Below are 26,122 nucleotides of genomic sequence, written 5' to 3'. Positions count from 1 at the left end.
GGGATGGGGAGGGGGAGATCATGAAACTGTATGCTTGCTCAGTTTTGGATATTGGCTAAAATGTCCAAACTTCTAAGAATTACACCTCGTCATATCCTATGCTTTTTGGCTATTCCTTGACTAGCTTCAAATGCAGTTAATGACACAAAAGCACTCAAGAGCTTAAGGGAAAAACTGGACCCATTTGGGGATATTATTGTATGCAGCAACATGTACATAGCCTGTGGCAAATGTTGGAAACAGACATTGCTATCATGCTGTAGAGTTCAAGGAAATGTACATCCCTAGTCAAGCCCCTGTGCTGCCTTTTGTGGATTACAACTACAAATCTTGATGAAAATCCACATGTACAACCAGTTTCAGTCTAATCTAGACCTGCTAGTTTAGCAAGGCAATTTATACATAGAAGCAACCTTGGAGGAATGTTCATCTTCAGATCAAGACCATGGCAGTGTAGATTTCCCCCTGCTCACCATGGATTTTGGTCTTATACTAAGGTTTCTCAGCAAGATTTGTCACCTTCCTCTAAGGCTGATAGAGGGTGGCTTGCCCAAAGTCACCTATTGGGTTTACATGTCTGAGAGGATTAAAGTCCTGGTCCCCCAGAAAGTTAGTCCAACACTCAAACCAATACACTGCACTGCTCTTTTGGGATCTTCTGCATGCATAAATTCCTCTACAAAGATGGTTGTCTATGGATGAGTAGGAATTTGAACCCTGAGTCTCAGAGTCCTAGTTCTACACTCAGAGCACTATACCACACTGATCCTCTCCTTTTTGTTGTTGTTGTTCAGCTATTTAAAGTGTAAAAAGGCCACACCTGGACACTCTATGTTGCCCCCCATTAAACAAAATCTAAAAAGTGAGAATGGAAGTGAAAAAGATCTTCCTATCTCCAGTTCCATTTTTCACCACTGATGTGATCCTAGGATAACTGCAGAACATTAAAAAGACAATTAGAATGACAATGAATGTAAAAAAAATACGCGTTTGTAATAAAACCCATAATTTAGAACAGGATAATGGATTTGAAAATGGAAAAAGGATTCTCTTAAATCAAATGTCTTTCAGCTGTAGTTAATTTCAGTCAACAGAATTTTCTCAAGTGTTTAAATCATACTTTAGACGTTGATTTATAGGTTGAGCCCAAAAAAAGTAAAAAGCCATTTAGTGGTTTATTGCTTCAGTTACTTCCCATGCAAATTTTTACTACGTAAAAAAATGGCATTAGGGAACTATATTATGTGCAATCCTCATAGAAAGCAGATGTGTATTTATAGTCCATTATTGTTCCATCACTATAAAATTAACATGTTTATGTTAAAAATTGTACTGAAAATATAACTGCTTATTTTGTAAATGTACAGGCCGTTGTCTCTACTTCATAGGTCTTTTCTTTTTAATGCTTGAACATTTCGTCATTCTAGATGAAATTATATGTTCTCATAGGTATGGAGTCCAGTTGAAGTTGTGCTTTCTCTCAAGCAGGAGTACTAATCAGTGTCTAGAGATGGAGAAATCTATGTGTTTCACCTTCAGTTTTTTTAAACCCAATCCCCTTTCCATCATGAACATGAAGAAATGTGCAAAAGTTGATGAATTCTTTCAAAATGAATTCAGATCTGATTCCCCCCCCCCCCCCCCAATATTAACTGGCCAAATTCAACAGTTTCAGTTGAATAAAGAAGACAATATAGTCCCTGCTGGACATGTTAAAGACAAGAAGCCTGTGAGGAAACAATAGCAGCTGTCATAATTTGGCAGTCAGTGTGATGTAGTGGTTTCAGTAATGGACTGAAGTTTTGGAAAACCAGAGTTTCACAACTCAACCAAGGAAAACCTACTAGGTGACCATGGGCAACGCACATTCTCTCAGTCTCAGAGGAAGGCAATGGGACATCTCCTCTGAATAAATATTGCTGAAACAACCCTCAAATGAGGTTGCCAAAAGTCTACTTCAAGGCACATAATAACAACCCTAATTGTCTCTAACAGGATTGTATACACAGAGATTAAAACTCAGAATTTTAAGAGCAATGGCCCTGCAAGGATAAATATATCAGTTTTGTTTTCTCATACATTTGCATCTTATTTTATTTTATTTTGTATATTGTCATGTTCTTTCCATCCAAATTACAAAAGAATTCTGGGGATTTGGGAAATTTTTTGTCAGAAACAAATTGGAACAAAAGTCTCACCTATTTTCAGATGTGTTAAACATAGGTCCAAAACACACTGCAAAAATAATCCAGCTTGAGACCACTTTAACTGCCCAGATTCAGTGCTAGGGAATCTTGGGCACTGTAGTTTATTATGGCACCAGAGCTCTCTGACAGAAAAGGCTAAATGTATCGCAAAATTACATTTCCCAGAATCTTCTAGCATTGAGCCAGGGCAGTTAAAGTGGTCTCTAACTGGATTATATCTTCAGAGTAGCTTGGACCATGGAGAACATGATCCAGTTTACATAATCTATTTCTCTCACTCCCTTCTCTACAGACTGACTGTGCCAGTCTTTTGATTAGTCAACATACTTACATAAATCATGATTTGCCACCAACTTGATTGCAGTTCAAACCATTAAATTAAAGTCAATGAGAGGAACATGTATTGCATCCCCTCTTCCTGATGCATCACAGACTGTCCCATTGGGCCTCTGACTGAATGAGCAGACAGAGAGGTAGCCAGTCAAGATCAAAAACTCCAGTGGGCACCAAAACTAAGAATCACTTTGATAAATGGACAGAATCTCTGCAAAGCAGTGAATGAGAAACAGTTGTGAAGAGTTGGGGGGAATAGATCTCTGTATGCCTGCAGCATGCTCTGTCATCACGTGCCAAGATGTGGTGGTGGATATTTACTGTCCTCGTGACAATGCTGACATAACATTCAGTTCTCAGTCCTCCCAGTCAGATTCTATATGCTGATTGGATGGGCACTGTGTACAGGTAACAAAATATGTCAGTCCAACACTGGCCTTTAATGGAAACTGAACTTGGGACCTTTTGCAAGGAAACTGTGTCTTTTGCCACTGATGGTTTCTAGAATCACACCAACAAAGCCATTTCTGTTAGAAACAATTCCACTCCAAATGTAATCCTCTTGAGAGTGCACTTGGTGGCAAACCCAAGTTTCACACTGCATAATGTTTGAAATTTTAATAGAGAATTTTAATAGAGACTTTAAAATGAAATGTATTTCTCTCCTTCTCCTTGTCCCACCCTCTTTCCAAGCATCTCAAGATAATGCAAAACTCCTCTCTGAGACTACACTTCTTGCCAGCCCAACTTTCATACTGCATAATATTACAAATAGTGAATAGACAATAGATTTTAAAACAAATTGTATATTTCTTCCCCGCCCTCCCATTTTCAAGCATCTCAGCATAATGCATGTTTCACTTTGCTCTTCCCATGCTGTTGCTGTTGTTTTCATGTATATCCAACTTTATCTGCTATTATCTCAAGGCAGCACCTTTGGGCTTCATTCTCCACTATCTTTTAAACAGGATTGCAATTCAATTTGAACCGGTTCAAACAACCCTGGTTCCCATTTAAATCGATTTGCAGAAGCAATTTCGTGAGGGGGGGTCATGCATCAGACCCATTTAACCTGCGTCTTTTTGGCACTCATTTTTTTCCGCTTCTTTTTCACCAAATCAAGTCAACGCAAGTGTGAGCCACAAGGGATTGGAATTGATTTAAATTTGCCCTTCGGCCGGCTGGAACCGAATCATTTTGAATTGATTCATTCGTAAATGCAAACCACAATTGGGTTATTTTAGTGACAGAAAATGACAGAAAATGCAATCGGGGCAAATGTAGTGGGAACCACGCTCTGATGTCGAATCAATCCATCGATTCGGAACACACACCGATTTATCTGTAAGTGGGAATGAGGCCATAGTTGTCCTCCTCCTTGCTTTATCCTTATAACCACCTTCTGTGGTAGATAGCTGACAGACAGAGTGCCTTACAGAAGGTTGGTCAGTAAGTTTAATGGCTCATTGGGAACTAGAAACTGGACTTTCTATACTGTACATACCCTTCTCACAACACCCCTAAAATGTAAATTAGGTGTTTGTCCACAGTACATAACCTATAGCATTTTGATGCAACTTTAATTGCCTTAGCTCTATTCTGCAGAATCCTGGGGCTTGTAGTTCAGTGGGAGACTTAGAATTCTCTCCTACAAAGCTCTAGTGCACTCTCCTGAACGCCAACAAAGAATTCTAAGTACTTTAAGTACAAATCCCAGGATTCCATAGTATGAAATCATGGCAATTAAAGTGGGATCAAATTGTTATAATTATGTAGTGTGGATAAGCTCTAGCTTGAGAGACAGCAATTCAGCTTAATGGCTATGTGGACATTTGATCCAGGACTTCACAAGTCCTAGTCCAACACTATAACACTACACAGGCTCTGCCTATACAAATTTTCCCCAAGGGGCAGAAAATGATAGGGCAACTTGCAACAGTGAAAGGAAAATATCATCCATTTAATTTCACTAAACTGTTCTTCAGGCAAAATGAAGAGCAAAAGAAGTATTATCTCACGCTGGCAAACCAGATCTGCAGTTCTTCATTTTGCCTTTCCTCACGCGACGAAAACCCACCAGCCTGCTCAGTAAAGAGTTCAAAGATGCTAGATTTGCTTTCCAAGGAAAGCAGCTGAAAGAGTATCTCAGAGCATTTGTTAATGTGATTTTGGAAATATAGAAAGCCCATAAAAAAGGAGGAGAATAAGTCCAAATTGGATTATGTGAGCTAATGTTTTATCCAGCCTCTGTTACATTCCTTCTGAGAGAATTGCACATCATTAAAATGAAATTAGCCCAGCTGCAGCATCTTGCAGATTCAAAGGGATTTATTCTACTCAGTGAGTGGTGGGGGTACGGAGAGAAACACTGCTGAAATAGCTGGCCCCATGGCTGGTTTGAACACGTTGATGTCGCTCCTCAATGATTTTGGAGATTCAAAGCAATTATTTGGGGAAAATTGCTGCTGCTTTTCTTTGGGTGAAGTGTTGTGCTTATGGCAGCCTCATTCAGAAGGACAGAGTACAAATTCAGTGTACCACTTGGCATAAGAGACCAGGGTGCAGGTTCCAATTTTGTCAGGAACTCCCTCAGGACCATTTTACAGATTACAGTTTTCCAATACTGAGGCCATATCTTGGTAACATTGCACAAATGAATCATGACTGGACATGCATTGTTTATGCAAAGCAGAAGAGCTCTAAATTTGTGAGTGAAGCAGCTCAAATTAGAGCATTCCTAGAATAGAAGAGGGATAATTTCTCCCCTCAAAGGAGGTCTTTTCTCAAACTAAGGTCCAGACTCCAACAATGTTTTTCCCTGCCACTCCAGTTTCACAAAACTAGCACTTGAAAAGTGACCATGCTGGCTGGAAGATTCTGGGAGTTCTAGTTCTAAAAATAACTTTTTCAAGCTCTATCCTATATAAAAAAGACTTACCTATGGATTTGATAATGGATAACTTCCAACCAGTCTGTACCTCTCATTGATTTAATTAATAGCCATCTTTCTCGCAAGATGGGATCCAAGGGATCATTTGCTATTGCCAAAAGAATGATTACAGTCAGTCCTCCGTATTTATGGATTCTGCACCCATGTATTCAACTATCCACAGTTTGAAAATATATATCCAAAAAAGGCCAAAAAGCAAACCTTGATTTTGCCATTTTATATAAGGGAACACCATTTTACTATGCATAATGATACATAATGGGACTTGAGCATCCACAGATTATGGTATCCAAGAGAGTCCTGGAACCAAAATCCAGTAGATATCAAGGGCCAACTAAGAGAAAATTCTTTAGGGTTTCCTCCTTCATAACAAATGATACATGATGTTGATTCTTAATCGATATCTTCTTGGGGATTATAATTAATCACCCAGCAAGATGTGGTGGTTTGAGAGTTGGAGGTAGGTGTAGACCAAGGTTCAAATCCCCACTCAGCCATGGAAACCTATTGAGTGACCTTGGGCATGTCACATTCAGGCTCAGAAGAAGGCAATAGAATTCCCCCTCTGAACAAATCTGTCCACGGAAACCCCATGATAGGGTCACCATAAGTTGGAAATTACTTGAAGGCACACAACAGCAACAAAGGTAAGCAGCTAGCTTTTGCATGTCAAGTTGACAATAAAAGTAAGAAAGTCACTGTGAAATCTATTGCCTGCTCAGTCATGCACCCTCCCATTAATCTTTTTATTGTTTTTTTCCCCTGCAGAACTTGAAAAACTTAAATGTTTTGACTATACCTCCCAGAGTCCCCCAGCCAGCATGGTTATTGGCCATGCTAACTGTAGCATTCTAGGAGGCACAGTCTGAATAAGTGTCCCTTCAAAACACATACAGCAGAGTAGTTACAGCTTCACAAAAAGAAGTGAGCAAAATCTCAAGGAGCTGATGTAAGTGGCAGTTAACTATGTTCATTAAAAACAACCTTCAGTGGCTTATGACTGTGCCAGTCTGTGCATTTGATAATGATAAAATTACAAATTAATATGACTGAGTTCCTCCCCCCCCCCCCCCCAAGTCTTATAACTTGGAAGCTGATTTGGGATAATGCTGTTTATCACAGCATGTGAGAAGTAAAATTTTAATCCTTCCCCACTTACATGAAGTGGGATGAAGTGAATGGTCCAAACCCCACCCTGCTGAATGTTTCTCCTTGAATGGCAGCTTTGCTTAGAAAAGTCCTCCAACTGGTGCCAGTGAAAGGCTTTTCTCAAACCTAATTCTACCATTTAGCAAGGAAGAAAGATGAGGGACTATGGACAGAAAAGCCGAGGGAAATACAGGTTCTCCACCCACCCCCCAGTTTAATAATAATAATAATAATAATAATAATAGCAATATCATTTACATTTCTATACCACTTCACAGTGAACTCAGCACTCTCTTAGTAGTTTGCAATCTGTAAACCAATTGCCCCCAACAAACTGGGTAGTCATTTTACCAACCTACGAAAGGATGGAAGGCTGAGTCAACCTGAAGCCCTCTGGGACTGAATTCACAACATTGTGGCTGCAATACCAGCATTTAACTACTATGTCACATTAACAGCAATAAAGATAGGTAGATAGATAGATGATAGATAGATAGATAGATAGATAGATAGATAGATAGATAGATAGATAGATAGATATTACACTTGGCCATAGAGAGAGATCCCTTAGACCTCTATTTCGCCCCTTTCCCTACTTGGCTGTGTGCTCCCCTACCAACCGTTTGTATGGAGAAACAGGACTTTGGGACTACAACTCTGGTGATGAGGGTTCACCTAGGGGCTTCTGTGACATTACAATATATGGCCATCTGTTGTGCAATTGTTACCAGTGGAGTGACTGATGAACAATGGGCAGTGATGTGCATTGGGGCATTCCTTAATGCACATTTGGCTATTCAGCCATGGAAACTCATTGGGGGACCTTGAGTCACACACTCTCTGCCCTAGAAAACCCTGTCATAGGTTCACCTTAGGGCAGTGCTTCTCAATTATTTTCTGTCATGCCCCCCCCTAGAAAGAAGAAAACTTTTCGCGCCCCCCCGCGCAACTGTAAATAGTATCATTTGTCTATAAAATTGTTATAAGTACACCTCTGCATAACAGAGCCTCGCGCCCCCCTTTACGGAGCCTCGTGCCCCCTCTGGGGGGCCCGCCCCACTATTTGAGAAAGGCTGCCTTAGGGTCACTATAAGACAGAAATGACTTGAAGGCACACAACAACAAGAAGTCTCATGTGTGTACCTCTGAATGTGGACATCCTACCCTCATGAGGAAGAATCCTATCTAGTCCAGTTATTTAGCAGAATTAATATATAGTCCAAAATCATCATATTCTACATTCTGTAACTCTACAAATACATAGCTATGTTGCCAAGAAAGTCAGTACAATATAGTGGTTTGAGTGGTGGACTATGACTCTGGAGACAAGAATTCAAATTCTCCTCAGACATGGAAACCCATTTGGTGATCCTGTGCAAGTTAAATTCTCTTAGCCTCAGAGAAGAGCAAAGGCAAACCCCCTCTGAATAAATCCTGCCAAGAAAACCCTGTGATAGGTTTGCCTTAGGGTTGCCATAAGTCAGAAACAACTTGAACTCACATAACAGTAACAGCTATGATGAAAAAAAGCAATCAAACCTTGTTAGTGAATTGTGAAGATGTGCATCCAGGTACTGGCAAATGTGCTCCAATGCACATCCATCAGCTCTGCTCATTCTAATGCACATTAGGTATTTCTTTTTTCTTTTCTTTTCTCTTTTTTTAAAGTATTTCCAATGTGCGTCAGGCACTTGTGATAGACATTGGGAGTTCCTTTTGTGCTCCAGCACTTCGTAGCTGGCATCCAAATGTGCATTAAGGAGTGTCCCAATGCACATCACTGCCCGTTGTTCATTGGGCCATGGCGCATCAGTCACTCCACTGGTTACCATTGCACAATAGATGTCCATATGTTGTAATGTCACAGCAGCCCCTAGGTGAATATGGACATGGAGAGACTACTTAGTTCAATTTTATAGACATGTAAGGGCATTTACAAAAACATACGTCCAAAGCATAAGGCCAGACATAGTTAATTCATCCCCATAAAAATCTTATTAATCAAGCAGACAAGTAAGGCAGTCATCAAACTACAAAAAGCAACTGAACATCATTTTCTTTTATTTAACATCGCAGTTTAGTGCCACAGCAACTGCTTAGTGTTTACATTTCTTTTTTTAAAAAAAAAACAGCTTCTTTTCTTATTTTAAAAGAACCCAGGTTATCTCACATTGTCTGTCACAAAGCACTGTGCAACAGTGATAACAATGCCATCCATAAAACTGTCATAAAAACACATTTAAAAGCCCCACAGAAAGCAATCAAAACACCAAACAGCAGCTATTAATTTAAAACGAAGTCCTCTAAATCTATCAAATAGTAGTACCATTGCAGCATTCATGATGGTAGAGTTGCTTGTCATTGCCTTCTTTGAAAGAAAATTCAATGATCTTGCTACAAAATGAAGTCCACAAAGTGGGCAAGAGTACATTCTTGTGGAAAATGTACTAAAGTACACATTTTATCATCACTAAGGTCTACTTTCCACTTCAGTACATCAAACTAATGTGAGCAAAGCATTGAAGACAGCAACTAGACAGAGTGAAGCATAGCAATCGGTCATAAGAACATGGGAAGCTGCCTCATACAGACTAAGAGCATTTTCTTCCTATCAGCTTGCTTCAATGTTCAGGTTTCACAATCATACACAGATATCATAAATACTATGACATGGACAATCCTGATTTTTGTATTCAATGATATATCTTTATGCTTGAGCATGTTATAATACTAGTCTTCTTCTGATTTCTTGACTACGTTACCATTTTGATTAATGGCTGAACCAAGGTACATCTTGAACTAAGATACTTTTCAACAAATGATTAGGTTATAAATAGTGTTTCTGTTTTATGCTCCAGCTATTGGGATGAGTCCTTGTCATTTCCATGAATTTAGGTAGGCCATTAGCTAGGATCCTGTTGGTGTCATAGACATATATAAATTCCTTTACATACAGAGCTGGAGATCCTTCTCTGAGAAGACTCAATGGCCCATGAGGCCCTTTCCAACTCTGTGATTCTATGACTCTATGGTGTTGTACTTTTCTGGTCATTGTGCACTAGATGTACAGCACATCTGCCCCAACCGCTTGCCATCCACAGATTTGAACATCTGCAGACAGCAAGCTCCATTGACTTCAATGGTTGTGCATGCACTCAGTTCTAGAAGAGTGACTGCATGCCTGCGCGCTGCCATTAAATGCCATTGGGCATGAGGTCCCACAGTTTTTGCTATGTTTGGAGGTTCTGGAACTGAACCCCCATGGATAATAAGGGCCCACTGTATTCAGACGTATTCAGTACTGCATGTGTGAAGTTTCACAGCTGTGTCCATCTCACATGGGTACACATCATATTGTTAGCTGACTAGGGTAGAGTCATTAAATCAGCTGGTTTTACCTACATATTTATTCACCATATAACAGCTTATTCAATGGGTCTATTCTAGTTGGAACTAACTAACAAGATGTCATCCATGCTGTTGCATATTCCTAGATGCTGCAAAACTATTTGTTAGTGCCTTAAGTGTATCACTTTATTCACTGGGAGTGTGAAAACAGCCAATATGCATTCCCCATTGCACAATGGTACAATGAGCAGGCACACTGGCAAGTACACAGTGATTTGCACAGTGTCAATATTCAATAGAAGAATGGTGTAGTGTAGCCATTGTGTAACTGTGAGTGTATATTTAGTCTACTTAAGCACAATGTAGGCTCTTAAGCACAATGTGGCCTTGTTTTCCACTGGATTTCCCCAGCGTAGTACAATGTCAGTAAGTGTTGCCATCTTTTCACTGTGAAGGCTATACCAAATCTAGGGTAGGCAACCTAGTACTCTCCAAATGTTTTGGATTACAACTACTATAATTCAAGATCTTCCACCATGGTAGCTGTTGATGATGGGAGCTGTAGTTCAAAACACAGGTAGTAGCAAATTGCCTACTCCTACCATGATCAGTGAGTGCCTAATTTTACCTTTTTAAAACAGTACCAGCTAACATATCCTGTTCGTCTGGCACAAGAAAGTAATTATTCCCATTTCAGAATGTATTTTGTGATGCATTGAAAATTAGGCCATATTTAATTTATTCTTATTTTGTTCATTTGAAATATACATTGTGATGGAATTCAGGTTGGGGAACTATTTAAAGTTTCTGTAACCCTTGTTATAATGATTGTTAACAGCACAGAGGGTGATACTTGTTTCCTCCATTTGTTCTCATTTTTATGGCTCCAGTCTTAGCATCGCATTTTCAAATACAATCTATCATTTACAGAGAAAAAGATGGGACACTTTTAGTACCTCCTTTGAAATAAGGATGATAGTTCAATAGGAAACATAGGTCACCCCTTTCAACTGTGTCTTTCTCTTTGTTTGTCTTGCAGCCATGGTTTTACTTTTTGTAGTATGGATGAAGCGCAGGGAAAAGGAGAGGCACACAAAGCAGCTTCTCATTGATCCAGAGGATGATGTCCGGGATAATATTCTGAAGTACGATGAGGAAGGAGGTGGAGAAGAAGACCAGGTGAGGAGATCATCTTCATTGGGAAATCAACGCATGACCCAATGTGTTCACTTGCACTGTAGGCATTCCAAAAGCTCTACTGCCATACTTACTTGTGCATTGCACTTGAACATCAGTCACAATACTTGAACTGTGTGTAATGCAATCATTAGGCAGTCTGAGTCAGCAACCCTATGTGTCAGATGCAGGGGGAGGAGAGGGGAACATAGAGCACTGGCAGGGTATTAGGGGATTATGTTGTATGTTCTGTGCAGCCTTCCCATTATCCAATCACTTAACACTGCCCTGGAGTACAGTGAGGAATGCTATTTTGTCCCTAATGTTGAAATAATATTCAACTCCCAATCCAACCAGCCTCTATATATGTAGAATAAATGGCAAAAACTATCTTGTCCCTTGTGTCAGGTAATAAAATGTTTTCACATGTCTCTGGATCCAATTCTGAAACTTTTATAGGTAGGATATTGAGTTCTGTTTGGTGCTTGGAAATGGTTCTTTGCTAGATAATGAGAGTTTAGTGCTCAAGACCCTACCAAAGGTCACATCCAGACAAGAAAGACAAGACAGAGGCTAGGCTTGCCCAAGACTTTCCATACATCAAACATTGTTGTGGACTTCATGATACAAATAAGGACCAGCACAGAGGTAGGGAGGATAGCTGGGAGGACCTGTTTATGACCTGCAAAAAACTGATTATGGTCAATTGGGCATCATGGGAACTGTGATGTTACATTCTCATGCCAGAGCTGAGATGTTTCCAGATAGGCCTAGTAAAGCATGGCAATTCAGACTTGGCTTGGATTCTAGATTTATCATGAGTGTGGCTGTTCTGTCACAAATAAAATCTTTGGAGATTCACTTAATTCTGCAGTCCATAAGGTGGTCATGAAAGTGGGCATTATTTCTTTTATTAACCCACTCAGAGAGGCTTCCTATCCACACATAAAATGAATAATTTCAAACAATGCTGGCTTATTTCAGCTCTCAGATATGCCTGTGGTTCTTCTCAGCTCCCCCCCATCAAATGACCACTAGCATATGTGTCAGATATGTTTAAGCAGGTGCAGGCACAAATGCCTCATAGTGAGATGGTTCTGCTTCAGTTCCAGTTGAACTAGAGCCAATCGGATTATTTATTGCCCTGACAGCCTAGAGTCACTTCAAGATTTTCAGTGATAAGCTGTCTGAGCCTTATTCTCTGCTTCTCCATTTGTTACAGGATTATGATTTAAGCCAACTTCAGCAGCCAGAGAACATGGATCATGTTTTGAACAAAGCAAATGGAGTCCGTCGAGTAGATGAGCGACCTATTGGCGCTGAGCCCCAGTATCCTATAAGACCTGTAATCCCCCATCCTGGGGACATTGGGGACTTTATTAATGAGGTATGTTCTTGTGAGCTACCTTACATCTCTGCTGCAGGCTCAGTTAGCCAGAAGGGCCATTTTATAGCTATGAAACATTACTCTTTTGGAATATGGCTCCCAAAATCCCCAGCCAGGTCACTGACCATGTTGCCTGGAGGATTCTGGCAACTGTAGTCCAAAACATTAACTTTCCTGAGGTCTGTGTACCTGCTGCTGATAACATGGACAGTATAAAACAGATAAATATTAGGCAGGCATGCGACAGACAGACATGGACTGTCACTATTTGCCAAGGAAAAAAACATATTTTGATGTATTTTAACATTAGACTTGTACTTTGTTCATCTTCCAAAAACTTACTCCCTTAAGTAAATTAAGTAAATAAAAACTACAGAACTGCTTTAGTAATTCTGCACATCCAAATCAAATTGAGGTCTTTGTTGTTCATGTATTTGATGTCTCTATTGCATGATAAACTCCTCTTGAAATGGAGACAAATGTCAGAAATTGTTCTCAGTATGATAGAGAGGTCTGCATTTCCACAATGTGTTGTATTTCAGGAAATCTGATTAACAATACAGTGGACCTAACAATACAATGGACCAGTTCAGAACCTAGAACTTGTCCTAGGACAATCCCAGATCCATGATTGCATTGAGAGCCACATCAGGGAGCTGTATTCTAGTAGCCATAGTCCAACAAGTTAGTTCTCCAACCTTTAGCTGTGTTGCAGTGCTTTATTTGTTTATACTCTTATTTATTCACATCCACATCAAGTACTGGCTGCCTTTCCAACAGATAGCCCAAGGCAAACGAAGTATAACATTTACAAAGGAAACAACCAATACAATCACAATTTAGTAACAGCACATTTAAACCCTATAAGTAACTTAAGCAGCAGCCAGCAAAGAAAGCAATCAACTGCTTTGTGTAGTGGTGAGCCAGCTGTGAAAGTAGCCATGTGTGCAGAGTGCATGGCATGTTTCCAGGGGATCCTGTGGAAAAAAAACACTTGAGTACTTGTAGGCATGCACTTATCATAAATCCTTCAAGTGTTGCACTGTAATCCTTCATTCTGGGGATGCTGGATATTTTATTTGGAAAACTGGGAAATATTACTTTGTTGGGCTATAACCCCCAGAATACTCAACCAGAGTAACTACTGACCAGCTGGATATTGTAGTTCAAGGAAGTAACTTTTTCCAAGCTCTGGCTCATCATTATATTCAAATAGGCATTCAGAAGGGCCTGTTTCCATGACTTTCCAACTTTCATGAATTGTTCATGAATATTCCAATTAACATCACAGAGATATTCAACATCTCGTGGATTATGGGAGCAGATCTTAATTGATCCACCTTTGCTCTATGCAGAAGTTTGATGCATGCAAAGAAGAAGCCATGGGGAGAGACTTAGAAGCACATCTGCTTTCTTCCCCCTGCTATAGTTTCCATATATTCTTCTGTACAAGGGGCTTATACCCATCCACACATTCCCCAAGCTTATTCAGGACAAGTGAAAGAAAATGCTTTTTCACACAGTCTATATTAGGGGTGCATTATTGTAGTAGTTCTTCTTTTGTTTGATGGCTTCAAAGGGACACAAAGTGCTGAGTGATCCACCATCAGGTACTAGTCCTGATGAGTTTATGGTAATATCCATGTTCAGAGGCAATATACCAAGAACCTACCAGTTGCTGGGAAGCAGTAAGAGGAAAGGCCTATTGCCTGCATGTCCTTCTTGTGGGCTTCACACAGGTTTCTCCAATTTTAGTTTTATGAGAAACTGAAAACTAGATGTGATACAGTTTTGATCTAATACTAAAGAGTATTCTAGACTCTAAATTAGTGTCATACTAACTGGGAAGCAGAGCTTAGAAATATAAATGTACATACATTTTTGGACTACAACTCTCAGAATCCCAAAAGTAATAATAATAAAGCAACTGTTTTCAGGCTCTGCTGGGGAGCCACCAAATCATGCTGCTGCCGCTCTGTACAATTAATGCAGTTTGACACCTGTTTATATGGCATGGCTTCATCCTATGGAATTCTGGGATATGTAGTTTGTTGTGGCACAGACCACTGTGACAGAGAAGATTAATCTCTAACGATTGCAAATCTCAGAATTCCATAGCATTGAGCCATGGCAGTTAAAGCAGTATCAAAATGCATTAATTCTGCTTGTAGATGCAACCTTAGGGTGGGTCTACACCAACCAGAATACTCCAGGCTAGTCCTGGAATATTCTGGCCCTGGTGTTGCCCTAAATTCTCCCATATTACTTCTGCATCGTAACAAAGCTATGCATCTTTCTACACAAGTATCCCACTGTGCCATCCCACAGCACCATGTCTGGGGCAAGCTGCTCCCTCTGAGGTCGAAAATGAGGCACCCAGCAGATCACATGGCTGGGCACCTCATTATGACTTCAGAGGGAGTGACTCACACTAGTGGTGGCTGTGCCAGGTGACACAGCAGGACACGTGTCCCCTGGCATCACTCTGGAAGAAAAGATAAATCTTTTTTAATGCACTTTAAGACAGGGATGGTCCAGATTTGATGTGGAACTAACCTCACATTTTGAAGACAGTCTGCAGTCAAATGGAGGTTTTGGCCCTGTGTTTGGAGCAAGAATGGAGAGAAACCAGTTCATTTGGTCTGTGTAGACTTGTCCCCAGCATCAGAAACCCTGCAGAGCAGATTTGTGGACAGCATGGAAGGCTACAAAGGGGAAATAAGGTTACACTCCTCTGACTTCTGCTGACTGAAGCTATTTCATCAGTGTAACTACCAGTTTTGCAACTTGGTCCTTGCTTATGTTCTTAGGTAAACTCTGCACATGTGATGCCGTGGACATCATGCATGGACAAGTGGGATATAATTTAACAAACACAGGCACGTTACAGACCGCCGGATTGTGGCGGTCTGCTGCCGCCACCGCTTGCACCATCCAGGAGCCGCAGCCTTTAAACGGTGCGGCTCTCAGGCGCTGCCGAGAAGGAGCGTGGAAATCACGCTCCTTCTCAGGCCCCGGAAGAGGCGCTGCAAACCGCAAGGGGCGCATTTGTGGCGTCATTTCCGGGGCGACACGTGCGGATGCAACGTGTCCAGCACGTAAAGATGGCGGCGCCCGTGTGTATAGGGTGCCGCCATCTTTACGCCCCATCACGTGCTAGCGGTGAGGCCGGTATGGACGCTAGGTCCTCGGCCAACCCCTAGCACGTGATGGGGGCGTATTAAAGGCCCGTTTATAACACGCCACAGTTAGAAGTTATCCTTGCCACCTGTTATTCTGAAATGCAAATATATTTAGGGCTGATGCAGAGGCCCCTGTGCAGGTAGCATTATAACTGCATGAAGACAGACCAGCAAGCAAAACCCTAGCCTCACATCCCCTTCCTTTCAGTTAAAGTTCATATTCCTCCCATATAGGTGTACATATGTGAATATATATTTGAAGGGATCCTCATAGAGAAGGAAAGATAGAGCATAGGTGTAGAGCTTCCATTTCCTTTATTGGCTCATGATACTACCTGCATAGATGCCAAGAAGATGTGAAGAAGCGGGACTAGGTTGAAACCCAGGTGTACCAACATATGTGAGATTATATAGAAGGGTTAGGACAGCAGATGGGAACCAGAGTGAACACTGACTGAAAGAACACAGACAGTGATTCAACGCAATTACACAGAGATAGTCCAGGAAGGAGAGAGCTAAGAACTGTTAACTAACATATCTGATATCCTATTAGTGAGCTATGCAGGCATGAACTCCCAGTTATGTCTTTTCTTTTGATTATTGTAGAAGTCAGAAATCTCAACTTTCTTCATGCCATGACAACCACCAGCCATGAACTCTACCTTTTTATGTTACTTTCCCCGTGCCTCTCCATGGCTATTTAGGGGATGCCTACAGTAGGAATGAAAAGAATATTTCAATATATTCACAAATGACTGGGGGGGGGGGGAGTGTTGCTTAAGGGTTAGGAAACGCTGATGAGGAAAGTATTGAATTTAGGGGAAATCTTGCAATCTGGGACTTATTATGAGCAATATTTATACATGGTTTATTTGTTTGTCTGTTTGCTTTTGTGCCAAAAACAACATTTTCTTTTCCTGCAGAGAAAATGCTATTTTCTATTGCAGCCTAAGTTGGATCCCTTCAGGCACACTTACTTATGTAGCAGAGGCACTAAGGAACCCTATTTTTGAATTGCAAAGATGGAAACATAACACCAGCCAGAGTGTCCTGATGCACAGCCCTGGTGGCACAGTGGTTAAATGCCAGTACTGCAGCCACAGTATTCTGAATTCAAATGCACAGGGCTCCAGGTTAACTCAGCTTTCCATCCTTTCATATGTTGGTAAAATGAGTAGCCAACTTATTGGGGCAATTGGCTAGCACACTGCAAACTGCGTAGAGAGTGCTTGGTTCACTATGAAGCAGTATAGAAATATGAGGTGCTATTGCTATTGCTCTACTGATCATAGAATCATAGAATCATAGAATCGTAGAGTTGGAAGTGACCGCAAGGGCCATCCACTCCAACCCCCTGCCTTGCAGAAAATCTCAATCAAAGCATCCTTGACAGATGGCCACCCAGCCTCTGCTGAAAGACCTCCAGAGAAGGAGACTCCACCACACTCCGAGGGAGGAGTGTGTTCCACTGTTGAACAGCCCTTACTGTCAGGAAGTTCCTCCTAATGTTGAGGTGGAATCTCTTTTCCTGTAGCTTGCATCCATTGCTCCGGGTCCTAGTCTCTGGAGCAGAAGAAAACAAGTTTGCTCCCTCCTCAATATGACATCCCTTCAAATATTTAAACAGGGCTATCATATCACCTCTTAACCTTCTCTTCTCCAGGCTAAACATCCTAAGCTCACTAAGTCATTCCTCATAGGACATGGTTTCCAGACCCTTCACCATTTTAGTCGCCCTCCTTTGGACACGCTCCAGTTTCTCAATGTCCTTTTTGAATTGTGGTGCCCAGAACTGGACACAATATTCCAGGTGGGGCCTGACCAAAGCACAATATAGTGGCACCATTACTTCTCTTGATCTAGACATTATACTTTTATTGATGCAGCCTAAAAGTGCATTGGCCTTTTTAGCTACTGCATCACACTCTTGACTCATGTTCAACTTGTGGTCTACTTGGACTCCTAGATCCCTTACACACGTAGTTTCATTCAGCCAGGTGTCCCCCATCCTATATCTGTGCATTTTATTTTTTTGCCCTAAGTGCTGTACCTTACATTTCTGTGTGTTGAATTTCATTTTGTTAGCCTTGGCCCAGCTTTCTAGTCTATTCAGGTCATTTTGAATTTTGATCCTGTCCTCTGGAGTATTAGCTATTGCTCCTAATTCTGTGTTATCTGCAAATTTGATGAGTATGCACTCCCTAGTCTGTGTCCTAATATGTGTTTGTCTCATTGTGCATCAGTCCAATGCACAATGGTCATTTTGTGGGCTCCTCTACATAGTAACATAACAGTGGCCATAACTGCTAAATTCTATTTACCACAGACCTATGACCACTTCCAAAGACATACGTCCCCAATTGAATTCTGGCCTAGGTGTTTCAAAGACAATTTATTTTCATCAATATTACCTAATCAGCAGGCATCACAAAAAAGAGCATAAATAGCAGCCCAAGATTCACTAGGAATAGCTGGAGCTATGTTGCCATCATGGCTATGCAGATTCCTCTGCCTCCCTGTCTGTATCTCAACTATGCTGGCAAAGAATGAAGTCCCTGTGCAGTTCTCAAAACTGTGCATTTCATATTTTCCTTTAATTTGTCAACTTGATCCTTTTACTATTGAAAAGTGAGATGGTGTGTTTGCAAACCAATCGATGTGTTATTTCCTTGGAGGCAAAAATGTGATCCATTTCATAAGGCTAGTACCTAAATGTGGGAGCAATTTAATTTTGTTATTGTATCTACTTCCTTCACTTGAGACTCTCCCCCCACCCTCAATTTTTAATCAGTAAACATTCTTCCTTTCTGCCCTCTATAGTACATACAAATACAATTTGCAAACTTCTGGACCCAAGTTAAAATCCATCTGTTCTTTCTCACACTGCTCATTTTTCATTCTAGACAGGGAAATCTCACCACTACCCCATCCAAACAATGACTTCTGGTCCTCCTTTCATATGACAAGAACACTCAAAACAATTGTATGGCAGAGCAACAAAGCAATGGCAAATTGTGGCCTCTATATCAGCAAGGCAGTGATTCTGTACTGGAATTTAGTCTGAACATTAAACAGGCCATCCCCAGGTTCAACACACTGGATAATGTTAAAAATGAAACATGGAATGTATTCAGGGGCCCCATTGACATGGAAGCCACCAGCCACTGTTGGAAAAAAGGTTGCATTTGATGGCCAAACTCCCAGCTTCCACACATCAAAGACTATTACAGAGAGGATGAGGAAAGACTTTTCTATGCTGCCCCAGAGGATAGACTAGATCTGCTAATTTGAAGATACAGGAGAGCAGATTTCAATGGAACATTAGAAAGAACTTCTTGACAGTAAGAGCATTTCAGCATTGGAACCAATAGCCTACAGAGATGGTGGGGTTTCCTTCTCTAGACATCTTCAAAAAGAGGCTGGATCTGCTGAAGATGCTCTGGTTGGAAATCCTGCCCTGAGCAGGAGTTTCGACCTGATGGACCACTAGGACCCTTCCAACTCTATGAGTCTATGAAACAGAAAGATAGACTTGGACCTTAGAATGCGCATGAAGGACTGGGTCAGCTGAGAATTTTACTTTGGTTTGTCTATAGCAAGAACATACCCCAGTTTCTAAAGATCTTTATATATTTTTTATTTCTTTTTCCTCCTTATATTTGAAACCAGCATTTGAAATGTCACATTTACAGAATCTGTCTGTCTGTCTATTTCCTGTCATTGAGATAGTCCCAGGTCTCATGACAGTTTAGAAAAATTCAAATACTAACAGGTAAAAGCTCACATCAGTAAACACAGAGATAAAATATAATTAGACTGTCCATTATAGTTGCAGTTCTTATGCCATCCCAGTTGATTCTTACTATTACCATTCCATTTTTTTTTTAAAAAAAAATACAAAATATGTAGGTTGCTGTGTTGGTCCATAGCATTCCCGCATCTGTGGTTTTTGCTTACATTCTTAAAAAGTAACTTTTGGTTTTCCTATTTCTCAAAAGAAGTAGCATATTTCATTTTAGTTATTTCTTCAAAAAAAAACTATCTGAATGCAGCATCACAGGAATTAACCAGCACTTAATTCCTGTGACGCACCTCTTCCAGCAGTACAAGGGTCTCTAAAGACCAGTCCTCTATCAGTTCTTCAAAAAAAAATTCAAAGAAAACAAAACTGACAGATTTTTACATCTTTACCAGGTGTCATTGTAGTCTCCCCATACAATTTTGATCTTAAAAAGTGATGGGAGATAATGAATTAAAATAACCGAGCTACCTTTTCTAAACAAGGTCTTACAGTTTAGAAGTAATTAAAGGGAACAGCATTACCTATTTTAATTTAACAAGTAACATAAGTTCTTTCCTTTTAAAGTCAATTTTAGAAAAATTGTGACAGGATCTACTTTGTACAATCAGATGTCCTTATCCACTGATTCTTTATCCATGGATTCAGCCATTCACAGCTTGAAAATATATATATATATATATATATAAATTAAATTCAAAAAACAAATCTTGATTTTGGTGTTTTATAAAAGGGTCACCATTTTACTATGCTGATTTCAGAGCAGCCATTACAGTTAGCCTTCCCAATCCATGGATTCTGCATCTACAGATTCAAACAAAATATTTAAGAAATAATTCCAAGAAGTAAAATTTGATTTTTCTGTTTTATATAAAGGATGCCATTTTACTACACTGTTGTATTTAATGGGACTGGAGCTTCCCCGGATTTTAGTATCCGCAGAGGATACTGGAACCAAACCTCAACAGATACCAAGGGACCACTGTATTTCATGAGATTCTCCCTTAAAGAATCCATGATGTCTAAAGGCTGAGTGAACAGCACAGATTGTGCCAGAAACTGGCAGGGTCAGAAAGAAAAGAAGTGAGGCAGCAGATGAATGACAATATCTAATGGTACAGATTGTGAGATACTGTGGGCCCTTGGTATCGGCTAGAGTTTGGTCCCAGGATTTCCTGTGGATTGCAAAATCCATGGAGGATCAAGTCCATTATATACAATGGTTGAATGAAAATGGTGTCCTTTATATAAAAGGCAATATCAAGGTTTGTTTTTTTGGAATTTTAAAAAATATTTTCAAGCCATGGATGGTTGAATCTATGGATGCAGAATCTATGGATACAGAGGTGTGGCTGTACTATGCATTAAAAATAGTCCTTCCCAATCTGGCACCAGCTTTGTTGGAGTATCTTTCCCACCATTCACAGCTAAAACTCAGATTGCGGGATTCATATTTGTTATTTTACTTCAGCATATGGCAACGCAATGGATGGGAGACCACCAAGAGTCCTGGTCATTAGCAAGTCAACGCTATGGCTTCTTTGATTTAGACTAGTCATCTGTAAGATTATCTCCCTCTTTTCCTCTTCCTTCAATTTTACTGGGCATTATCATCTTTTCCCATGAATCATGTCATCTCATTATATGTCCAAAATACACTAGCCTCAGTCATCTTGGCTTTTCTGAGAGTTCAAACTCATTTGTTCTTGGGCCCATTTATCTATCTTTTTAACAGTCTATGATATCCATAGAGTTCTCCTTGGGCATGACATTTCAAATGAGTCGATTTTTTTAATGTCGATTTTCTTCGCTGTCTAAATTTCACACATACACTGTACACAGAAACTGGAAATACTGTAGCACAGATTTATCATTTTTTGAAGGAGCCAACAATAAAATGTACCACAGGTGAGCAACAGTGTCACAGACATAGTCAAAAGTTTTACATGCCATTTTTTCTATCAAGTGCTGTGACATTGTTTGTGATTAACAGATAACTTTCTTCGAGGTTAACATAAACAGATGAGCTTTTTGAGCTCATTAATGGTCAATGAAATGTGTTAGTTCTCTTCTACTACATTCCAGTTTCTGATTCTAAAGCAGATCTGTACTACAGCAGTTTTATACCACTTTAATGGTAATGGCTCCATCCTAAGGCATTCTGGGATTTATAATTTATTATAGTAAATGTAAGGGACCAAGATGCCTTAGGAAGAAAGGAATTGGGGATTAAACTGTGTAGTGTCAACAGATATTTAGTGCACTTTGGGAGTTGTAGTTAAAAGTAGAGGTCTAAAACTCCCTAGCAAAGAAATCTTTGTACCTTACCCAACTATAAATCACAGGATTTCATAAAATGGAACCATGGCAATTAAAGTGGTAGGAATCTGATATAAAGGTTTAGGGCAACTCTTCTTCCATATTTAAATTTTATTTAAAGTTTTTCAAATACATAGAAACAGAATAACAGTATCTAATCTACAAAGAGAAAATAGGAAAAAAAAACAAGGAAAAAGCAACGGTAAATACAAATATAGGAAAAGAAAAGAAAAAATTAGGAAAGATAAAAGTGAATTCTAATCTTCCCTTCAGCGGTTATTAAACTGTATTAAAAATAAGGTCTATCGATACCTTTCTCATATTAAAAAAAATTAACCTTCAACCTCTTCAGCCTCCTTTCTGCATGTTACAAATACGTATTAATCTTTCCAAATTAAAGATATATTCCAAATTAAAGATATAATCAACTATCAGATATAATCCCTAGCAGTTTTATCACTTCTTTGAAAGCCTTTTAAAAGGTGCTTAAAACAGATCTCCTTTAATCTGACTGATCTCTTTTAATCTGATTTTGAATAATATTTTACACCTGAAAATGATGACTCGATCCTTATGATTATGAGCAATACTGTAACAACTCTTCCTTTTTCTTACTTCTTTTCTTTGATTGATGTATTTCAAATTATATATGTATTTTTATGATGTTTTTATTTGCTGTAATCCCACTTCGATCTGAAGGGAGAAATGGGAAATATAAATAAATTATTATTATTATTATTATTATTATTATTATTATTATTTATTAAAGTCACATATAATGTTTATATTACTTTTACCTCTCAAATGCATATAGTTCTATTAATCTACTCAAATTATCCCCTTTCTCCTTTTACTACCATATCATCATCAGCTGTGCCTCCCAACCAATCTGAAAGAAAAAGAAAAAATACCTCTATTCCTTTATTATTAATATAAATCTCGCCTTTAAATTGTTATTTTCTGTTTTCTATGGCTTCTTTAATTGCCTTTTCGTTCATCTCTGCTTCAATTCCCGTGCCTTCTAGGCATTTAGACCTTCCAAACCCATATAGAGCAATATATAGCAATAGGTAACTTTTGTAAATAATTTCTTAAATCAACATACTTTGTTTTATGACCTGTATTTTTACATTGACCAAACCACAAATAATGAAATCCTTATTGACATTTTAAAACATCATATAACAAGAACCATATCAACAGCTAAATTGCAACAAAGTTGGCCTTTGTTTCTAGCTATTTTAACTGGATTTCACCCTTGGCATTTTATCAAATCTCCTCAGTTAAAAAGTGGGCACCTTTCATATGATTACAGAGTACCTGAGGGAAAAACATTTCTCCAAAGAAAACATTCTTATCATCCCTCTCAACTTCCCCCATGTTCCCCATCTTCTCTCTTCCTCGGTTCTGTGTTGTTTTGAATGTCACCTGCAGAATCACTTATGTGTCTTCAAAAATAAAACACTTACTCCAACCATATCTATGATTGTACTCTCACATTCCAAGCTGACTTCCTATTCATTCATCCTTCCTGAGCTCTTTGGTTCATCCATTTCCTCCTCTCAAACTTATATTTTCCCATCATCGGTCTCATCCTGCAACCCAAATTTCAGTCCAAATCAATTGTCTTAATATCACTGATCATCAGTTTAAGTTCCTGCTGAAGCTCTTGCCATATTGTTGAATCAGCATCCTCTTCCCAGGTTTGTATCTTTGCCCTCCTTCTTGTAAACCAGATTTTGGCACATGCAAAGTTAACCTTTCTCTCTACAACAGCTCCTCTGATACAATGTAGTAGTAACACACCTCTTATGTTACTCCAGCTGCTGTTAATTAGGAGCCTCTTCCAGTCAAGATAATCTGTTTTTCTCAAAACAAACCAGCTTCCCTCTTTCAATCTAATTTTACTTACAATGTATTTTTTTAAAAAAAAAAATAAACATTCCAAATTAAGGGGTTTATTTGATAATTCCTCATCACTATGTCCTTTAGCCACAAAAATTTATTTTCCTTTTACTCACACATTTATTAAACTTTCTGACTTCAGTCTTAAAATTTAAAGCAGTAATTTTCAAGATCTCATCCAGTAATATGAAAGGCAGAACACTTACCCAGCTATTGATGACAACCACTTGATCAAAAATTTCATTTCATCCCATAAATCCAATTATTGTTACAAGATATTTAAAGGAAGAAAGTACAGTTGCTGCTGGTTTACCACGTAAAGGCTTGTGTGCAACAGGATTATCTGATGGAATTTGCCTTGCATTCCCTCCCCCACTTCAGTCACAGTCAACTCTCACAGTCTCAGATGCTATGTGATGGTCCAAAAACATTTGTTGCTTAAAAAGCCCAATGTATTTCAGCCTTCTCACCAATTGGCCTTCTTCGGGGACAAATATCAGAAATTTCTGGAGCTGCAAATGCATTCTGAATGAAAGTGGACCTTCTGAGTATTAGTGGACCTTTTGAACTTCCTTTTAATATACAACAATTTAACCGAGAGTGCAGACTGCAGAAATTTCTGATATTTGCCCCTGAAGAAGGCCAATTCGTGATAAGGCTGAAACACATTGGGCTTTTTAAGAGAGAAGAGTCTTGGATCGTCACACAGCACATGAGACTTTCGAGTTTATTGTATGGGCTTCGGAGAATGCACCCAGAGCGGAACGGGAGTGAGCAGGAAGAGAACAGAACAGGGAAAGGACACATATTACCACATGGGAGAACGCTGCCGATGCCACTGGAAGTCCCCAGTCCGTTCCCCATCCATCCCACTGGAGCGGATTTTCAAGAATCATTCACATCAGTTCTTGAATATCGGCCACTTTCCCCATTTTGTTACCTTCCCACTCACTTCCGTTCTGCTCTGGGTGTGTTCTCCGAGGCCCGTGCGATAAACTCTCTTATCTACTTCCATTCTTCCACTGAAAATATGTGCTTTCCAGTTTTTTGTTCTGTTTCGACTCCCACAGTCTCCATGAGCTTGGCAAGGTTTTTGGACCTTTGTGGGTGATCTCCTTGACCCCCCCCCCCCCAATCCTGGGAGGTAACTCATCAGTTGTAGCCTGTCTCCAGAATGATGGAATGGTGGTAGCATTGCCGCTACTCTTTCTTTCACAGAAAGAGATGTCAGTTGGCCATTCCATACTCATGTTGGTCTGTGTAGGGCCACATGTGTGTCAACAAGGCTGATGACAGTTCATCTTATCTCTTGCTTTGTCCACTGCCATAGATAGGAATTCATAGGACCAAGTACAGCTTTAAATGGGGTCAACAGTCTTTATTTTCCCTCACCAGTTAGCCTTGGAAGCAGAGGCACTTGGAATCTCTCAGTGAAAGCTATAGGTACTGGATTCTTTCAGGGAATGCTTTAAAAAATAAAACTGTACAAAATAATATATACATCTGTAGGAAAGAGATATGCCTTCTGTGCTCTATACTGTGGCACAAAGCCAAACTAAGCAAACTCCTATGCAGATATGCCTCCAGTAGAAGATAACCTGTTTCTTCTTTAAACTTTCAGGGCTTGAGAGCAGCGGATAATGACCCAACAGCTCCTCCCTACGATTCGCTTCTTGTCTTTGACTATGAAGGAAGTGGTTCAACAGCAGGCTCTGTAAGCTCGCTCAACTCCTCGAGCTCCGGAGACCAAGATTACGACTACCTGAACGACTGGGGGCCAAGGTTCAAGAAACTGGCAGACATGTATGGGGGTGGCGAGGATGACTAAACTGACCTCACATTCTTGTTTTGCAAAAGAGGAAAGCTATAGCATTAGAAGAAGTTGATGATGGTGAAGAAGAAGAAAAGAACCCCAACAAGGAAGAAGAAAGAAGAAAGAAATGGAGAAGGAAGAAGATGGAGAAGAACCAAGAACTGTACAGAAGTGGCAGCTTTTTTAAATTAATATCCTCTGCTGACTGTATTCCTTTTAGTGGTGATTTAGAAAGTTTCTTTTTTTCTGTTGTTTTCTTTCTTTCTTTCTTTCTTTCTTTCTTTCTTTCTTTCTTTCCTGTTATCTTTCTCTCTTTTTTAAGAACTTCGAGCTGTCTAGCATGAACACTCGTCTCTGCTGCATTTGTGGGTTTTTAAAAATGTTTTTTTCCCAGTGTGTCAGCAGGGATACTGCTTGTTCTATCCACTTTATGACTATAAAGGGAGTGAAAGGCACTCTGTCTTAACTTGAATTTCTTAGAACAGAAGCACTGTTTTTAAAATATATATATAGATATATATATTTGAAAGTGCCTTTTGGTACATGTATCAGAT

The 26,122-nt window shown here is 39.7% G+C and overlaps 1 protein-coding gene across 1 annotated transcript in view; it reads left to right on the top strand.

Moving 5' to 3' along the window:
- Positions 1-25,833, top strand: part of CDH4 (cadherin 4) — a 587,236-nt gene extending 561,403 nt beyond the window's left edge. Inside the window, exons 13-15 of the mRNA XM_089513685.1 lie at positions 11,027-11,166; positions 12,386-12,550; positions 25,377-25,833. Coding sequence (XP_089369811.1) covers positions 11,027-11,166; positions 12,386-12,550; positions 25,377-25,583 — 512 coding nt within the window. The 3' untranslated portion in view covers positions 25,584-25,833. The remainder of the gene's footprint in view (positions 1-11,026; positions 11,167-12,385; positions 12,551-25,376) is intronic.
- The last annotated feature ends 289 nt before the right edge of the window (positions 25,834-26,122 follow it).

This window comes from Sceloporus occidentalis, unplaced genomic scaffold (assembly GCF_023333645.1).
Source record: "Sceloporus occidentalis isolate IW3139 unplaced genomic scaffold, rSceOcc1.0.p SCAF_3, whole genome shotgun sequence".
Classification (NCBI taxonomy): Eukaryota; Metazoa; Chordata; class Lepidosauria; order Squamata; family Phrynosomatidae; genus Sceloporus; species Sceloporus occidentalis.
The sequence above is the reverse complement of the archived record's forward strand: the minus strand, read 5'-3'. Positions and strand labels throughout refer to the sequence as shown.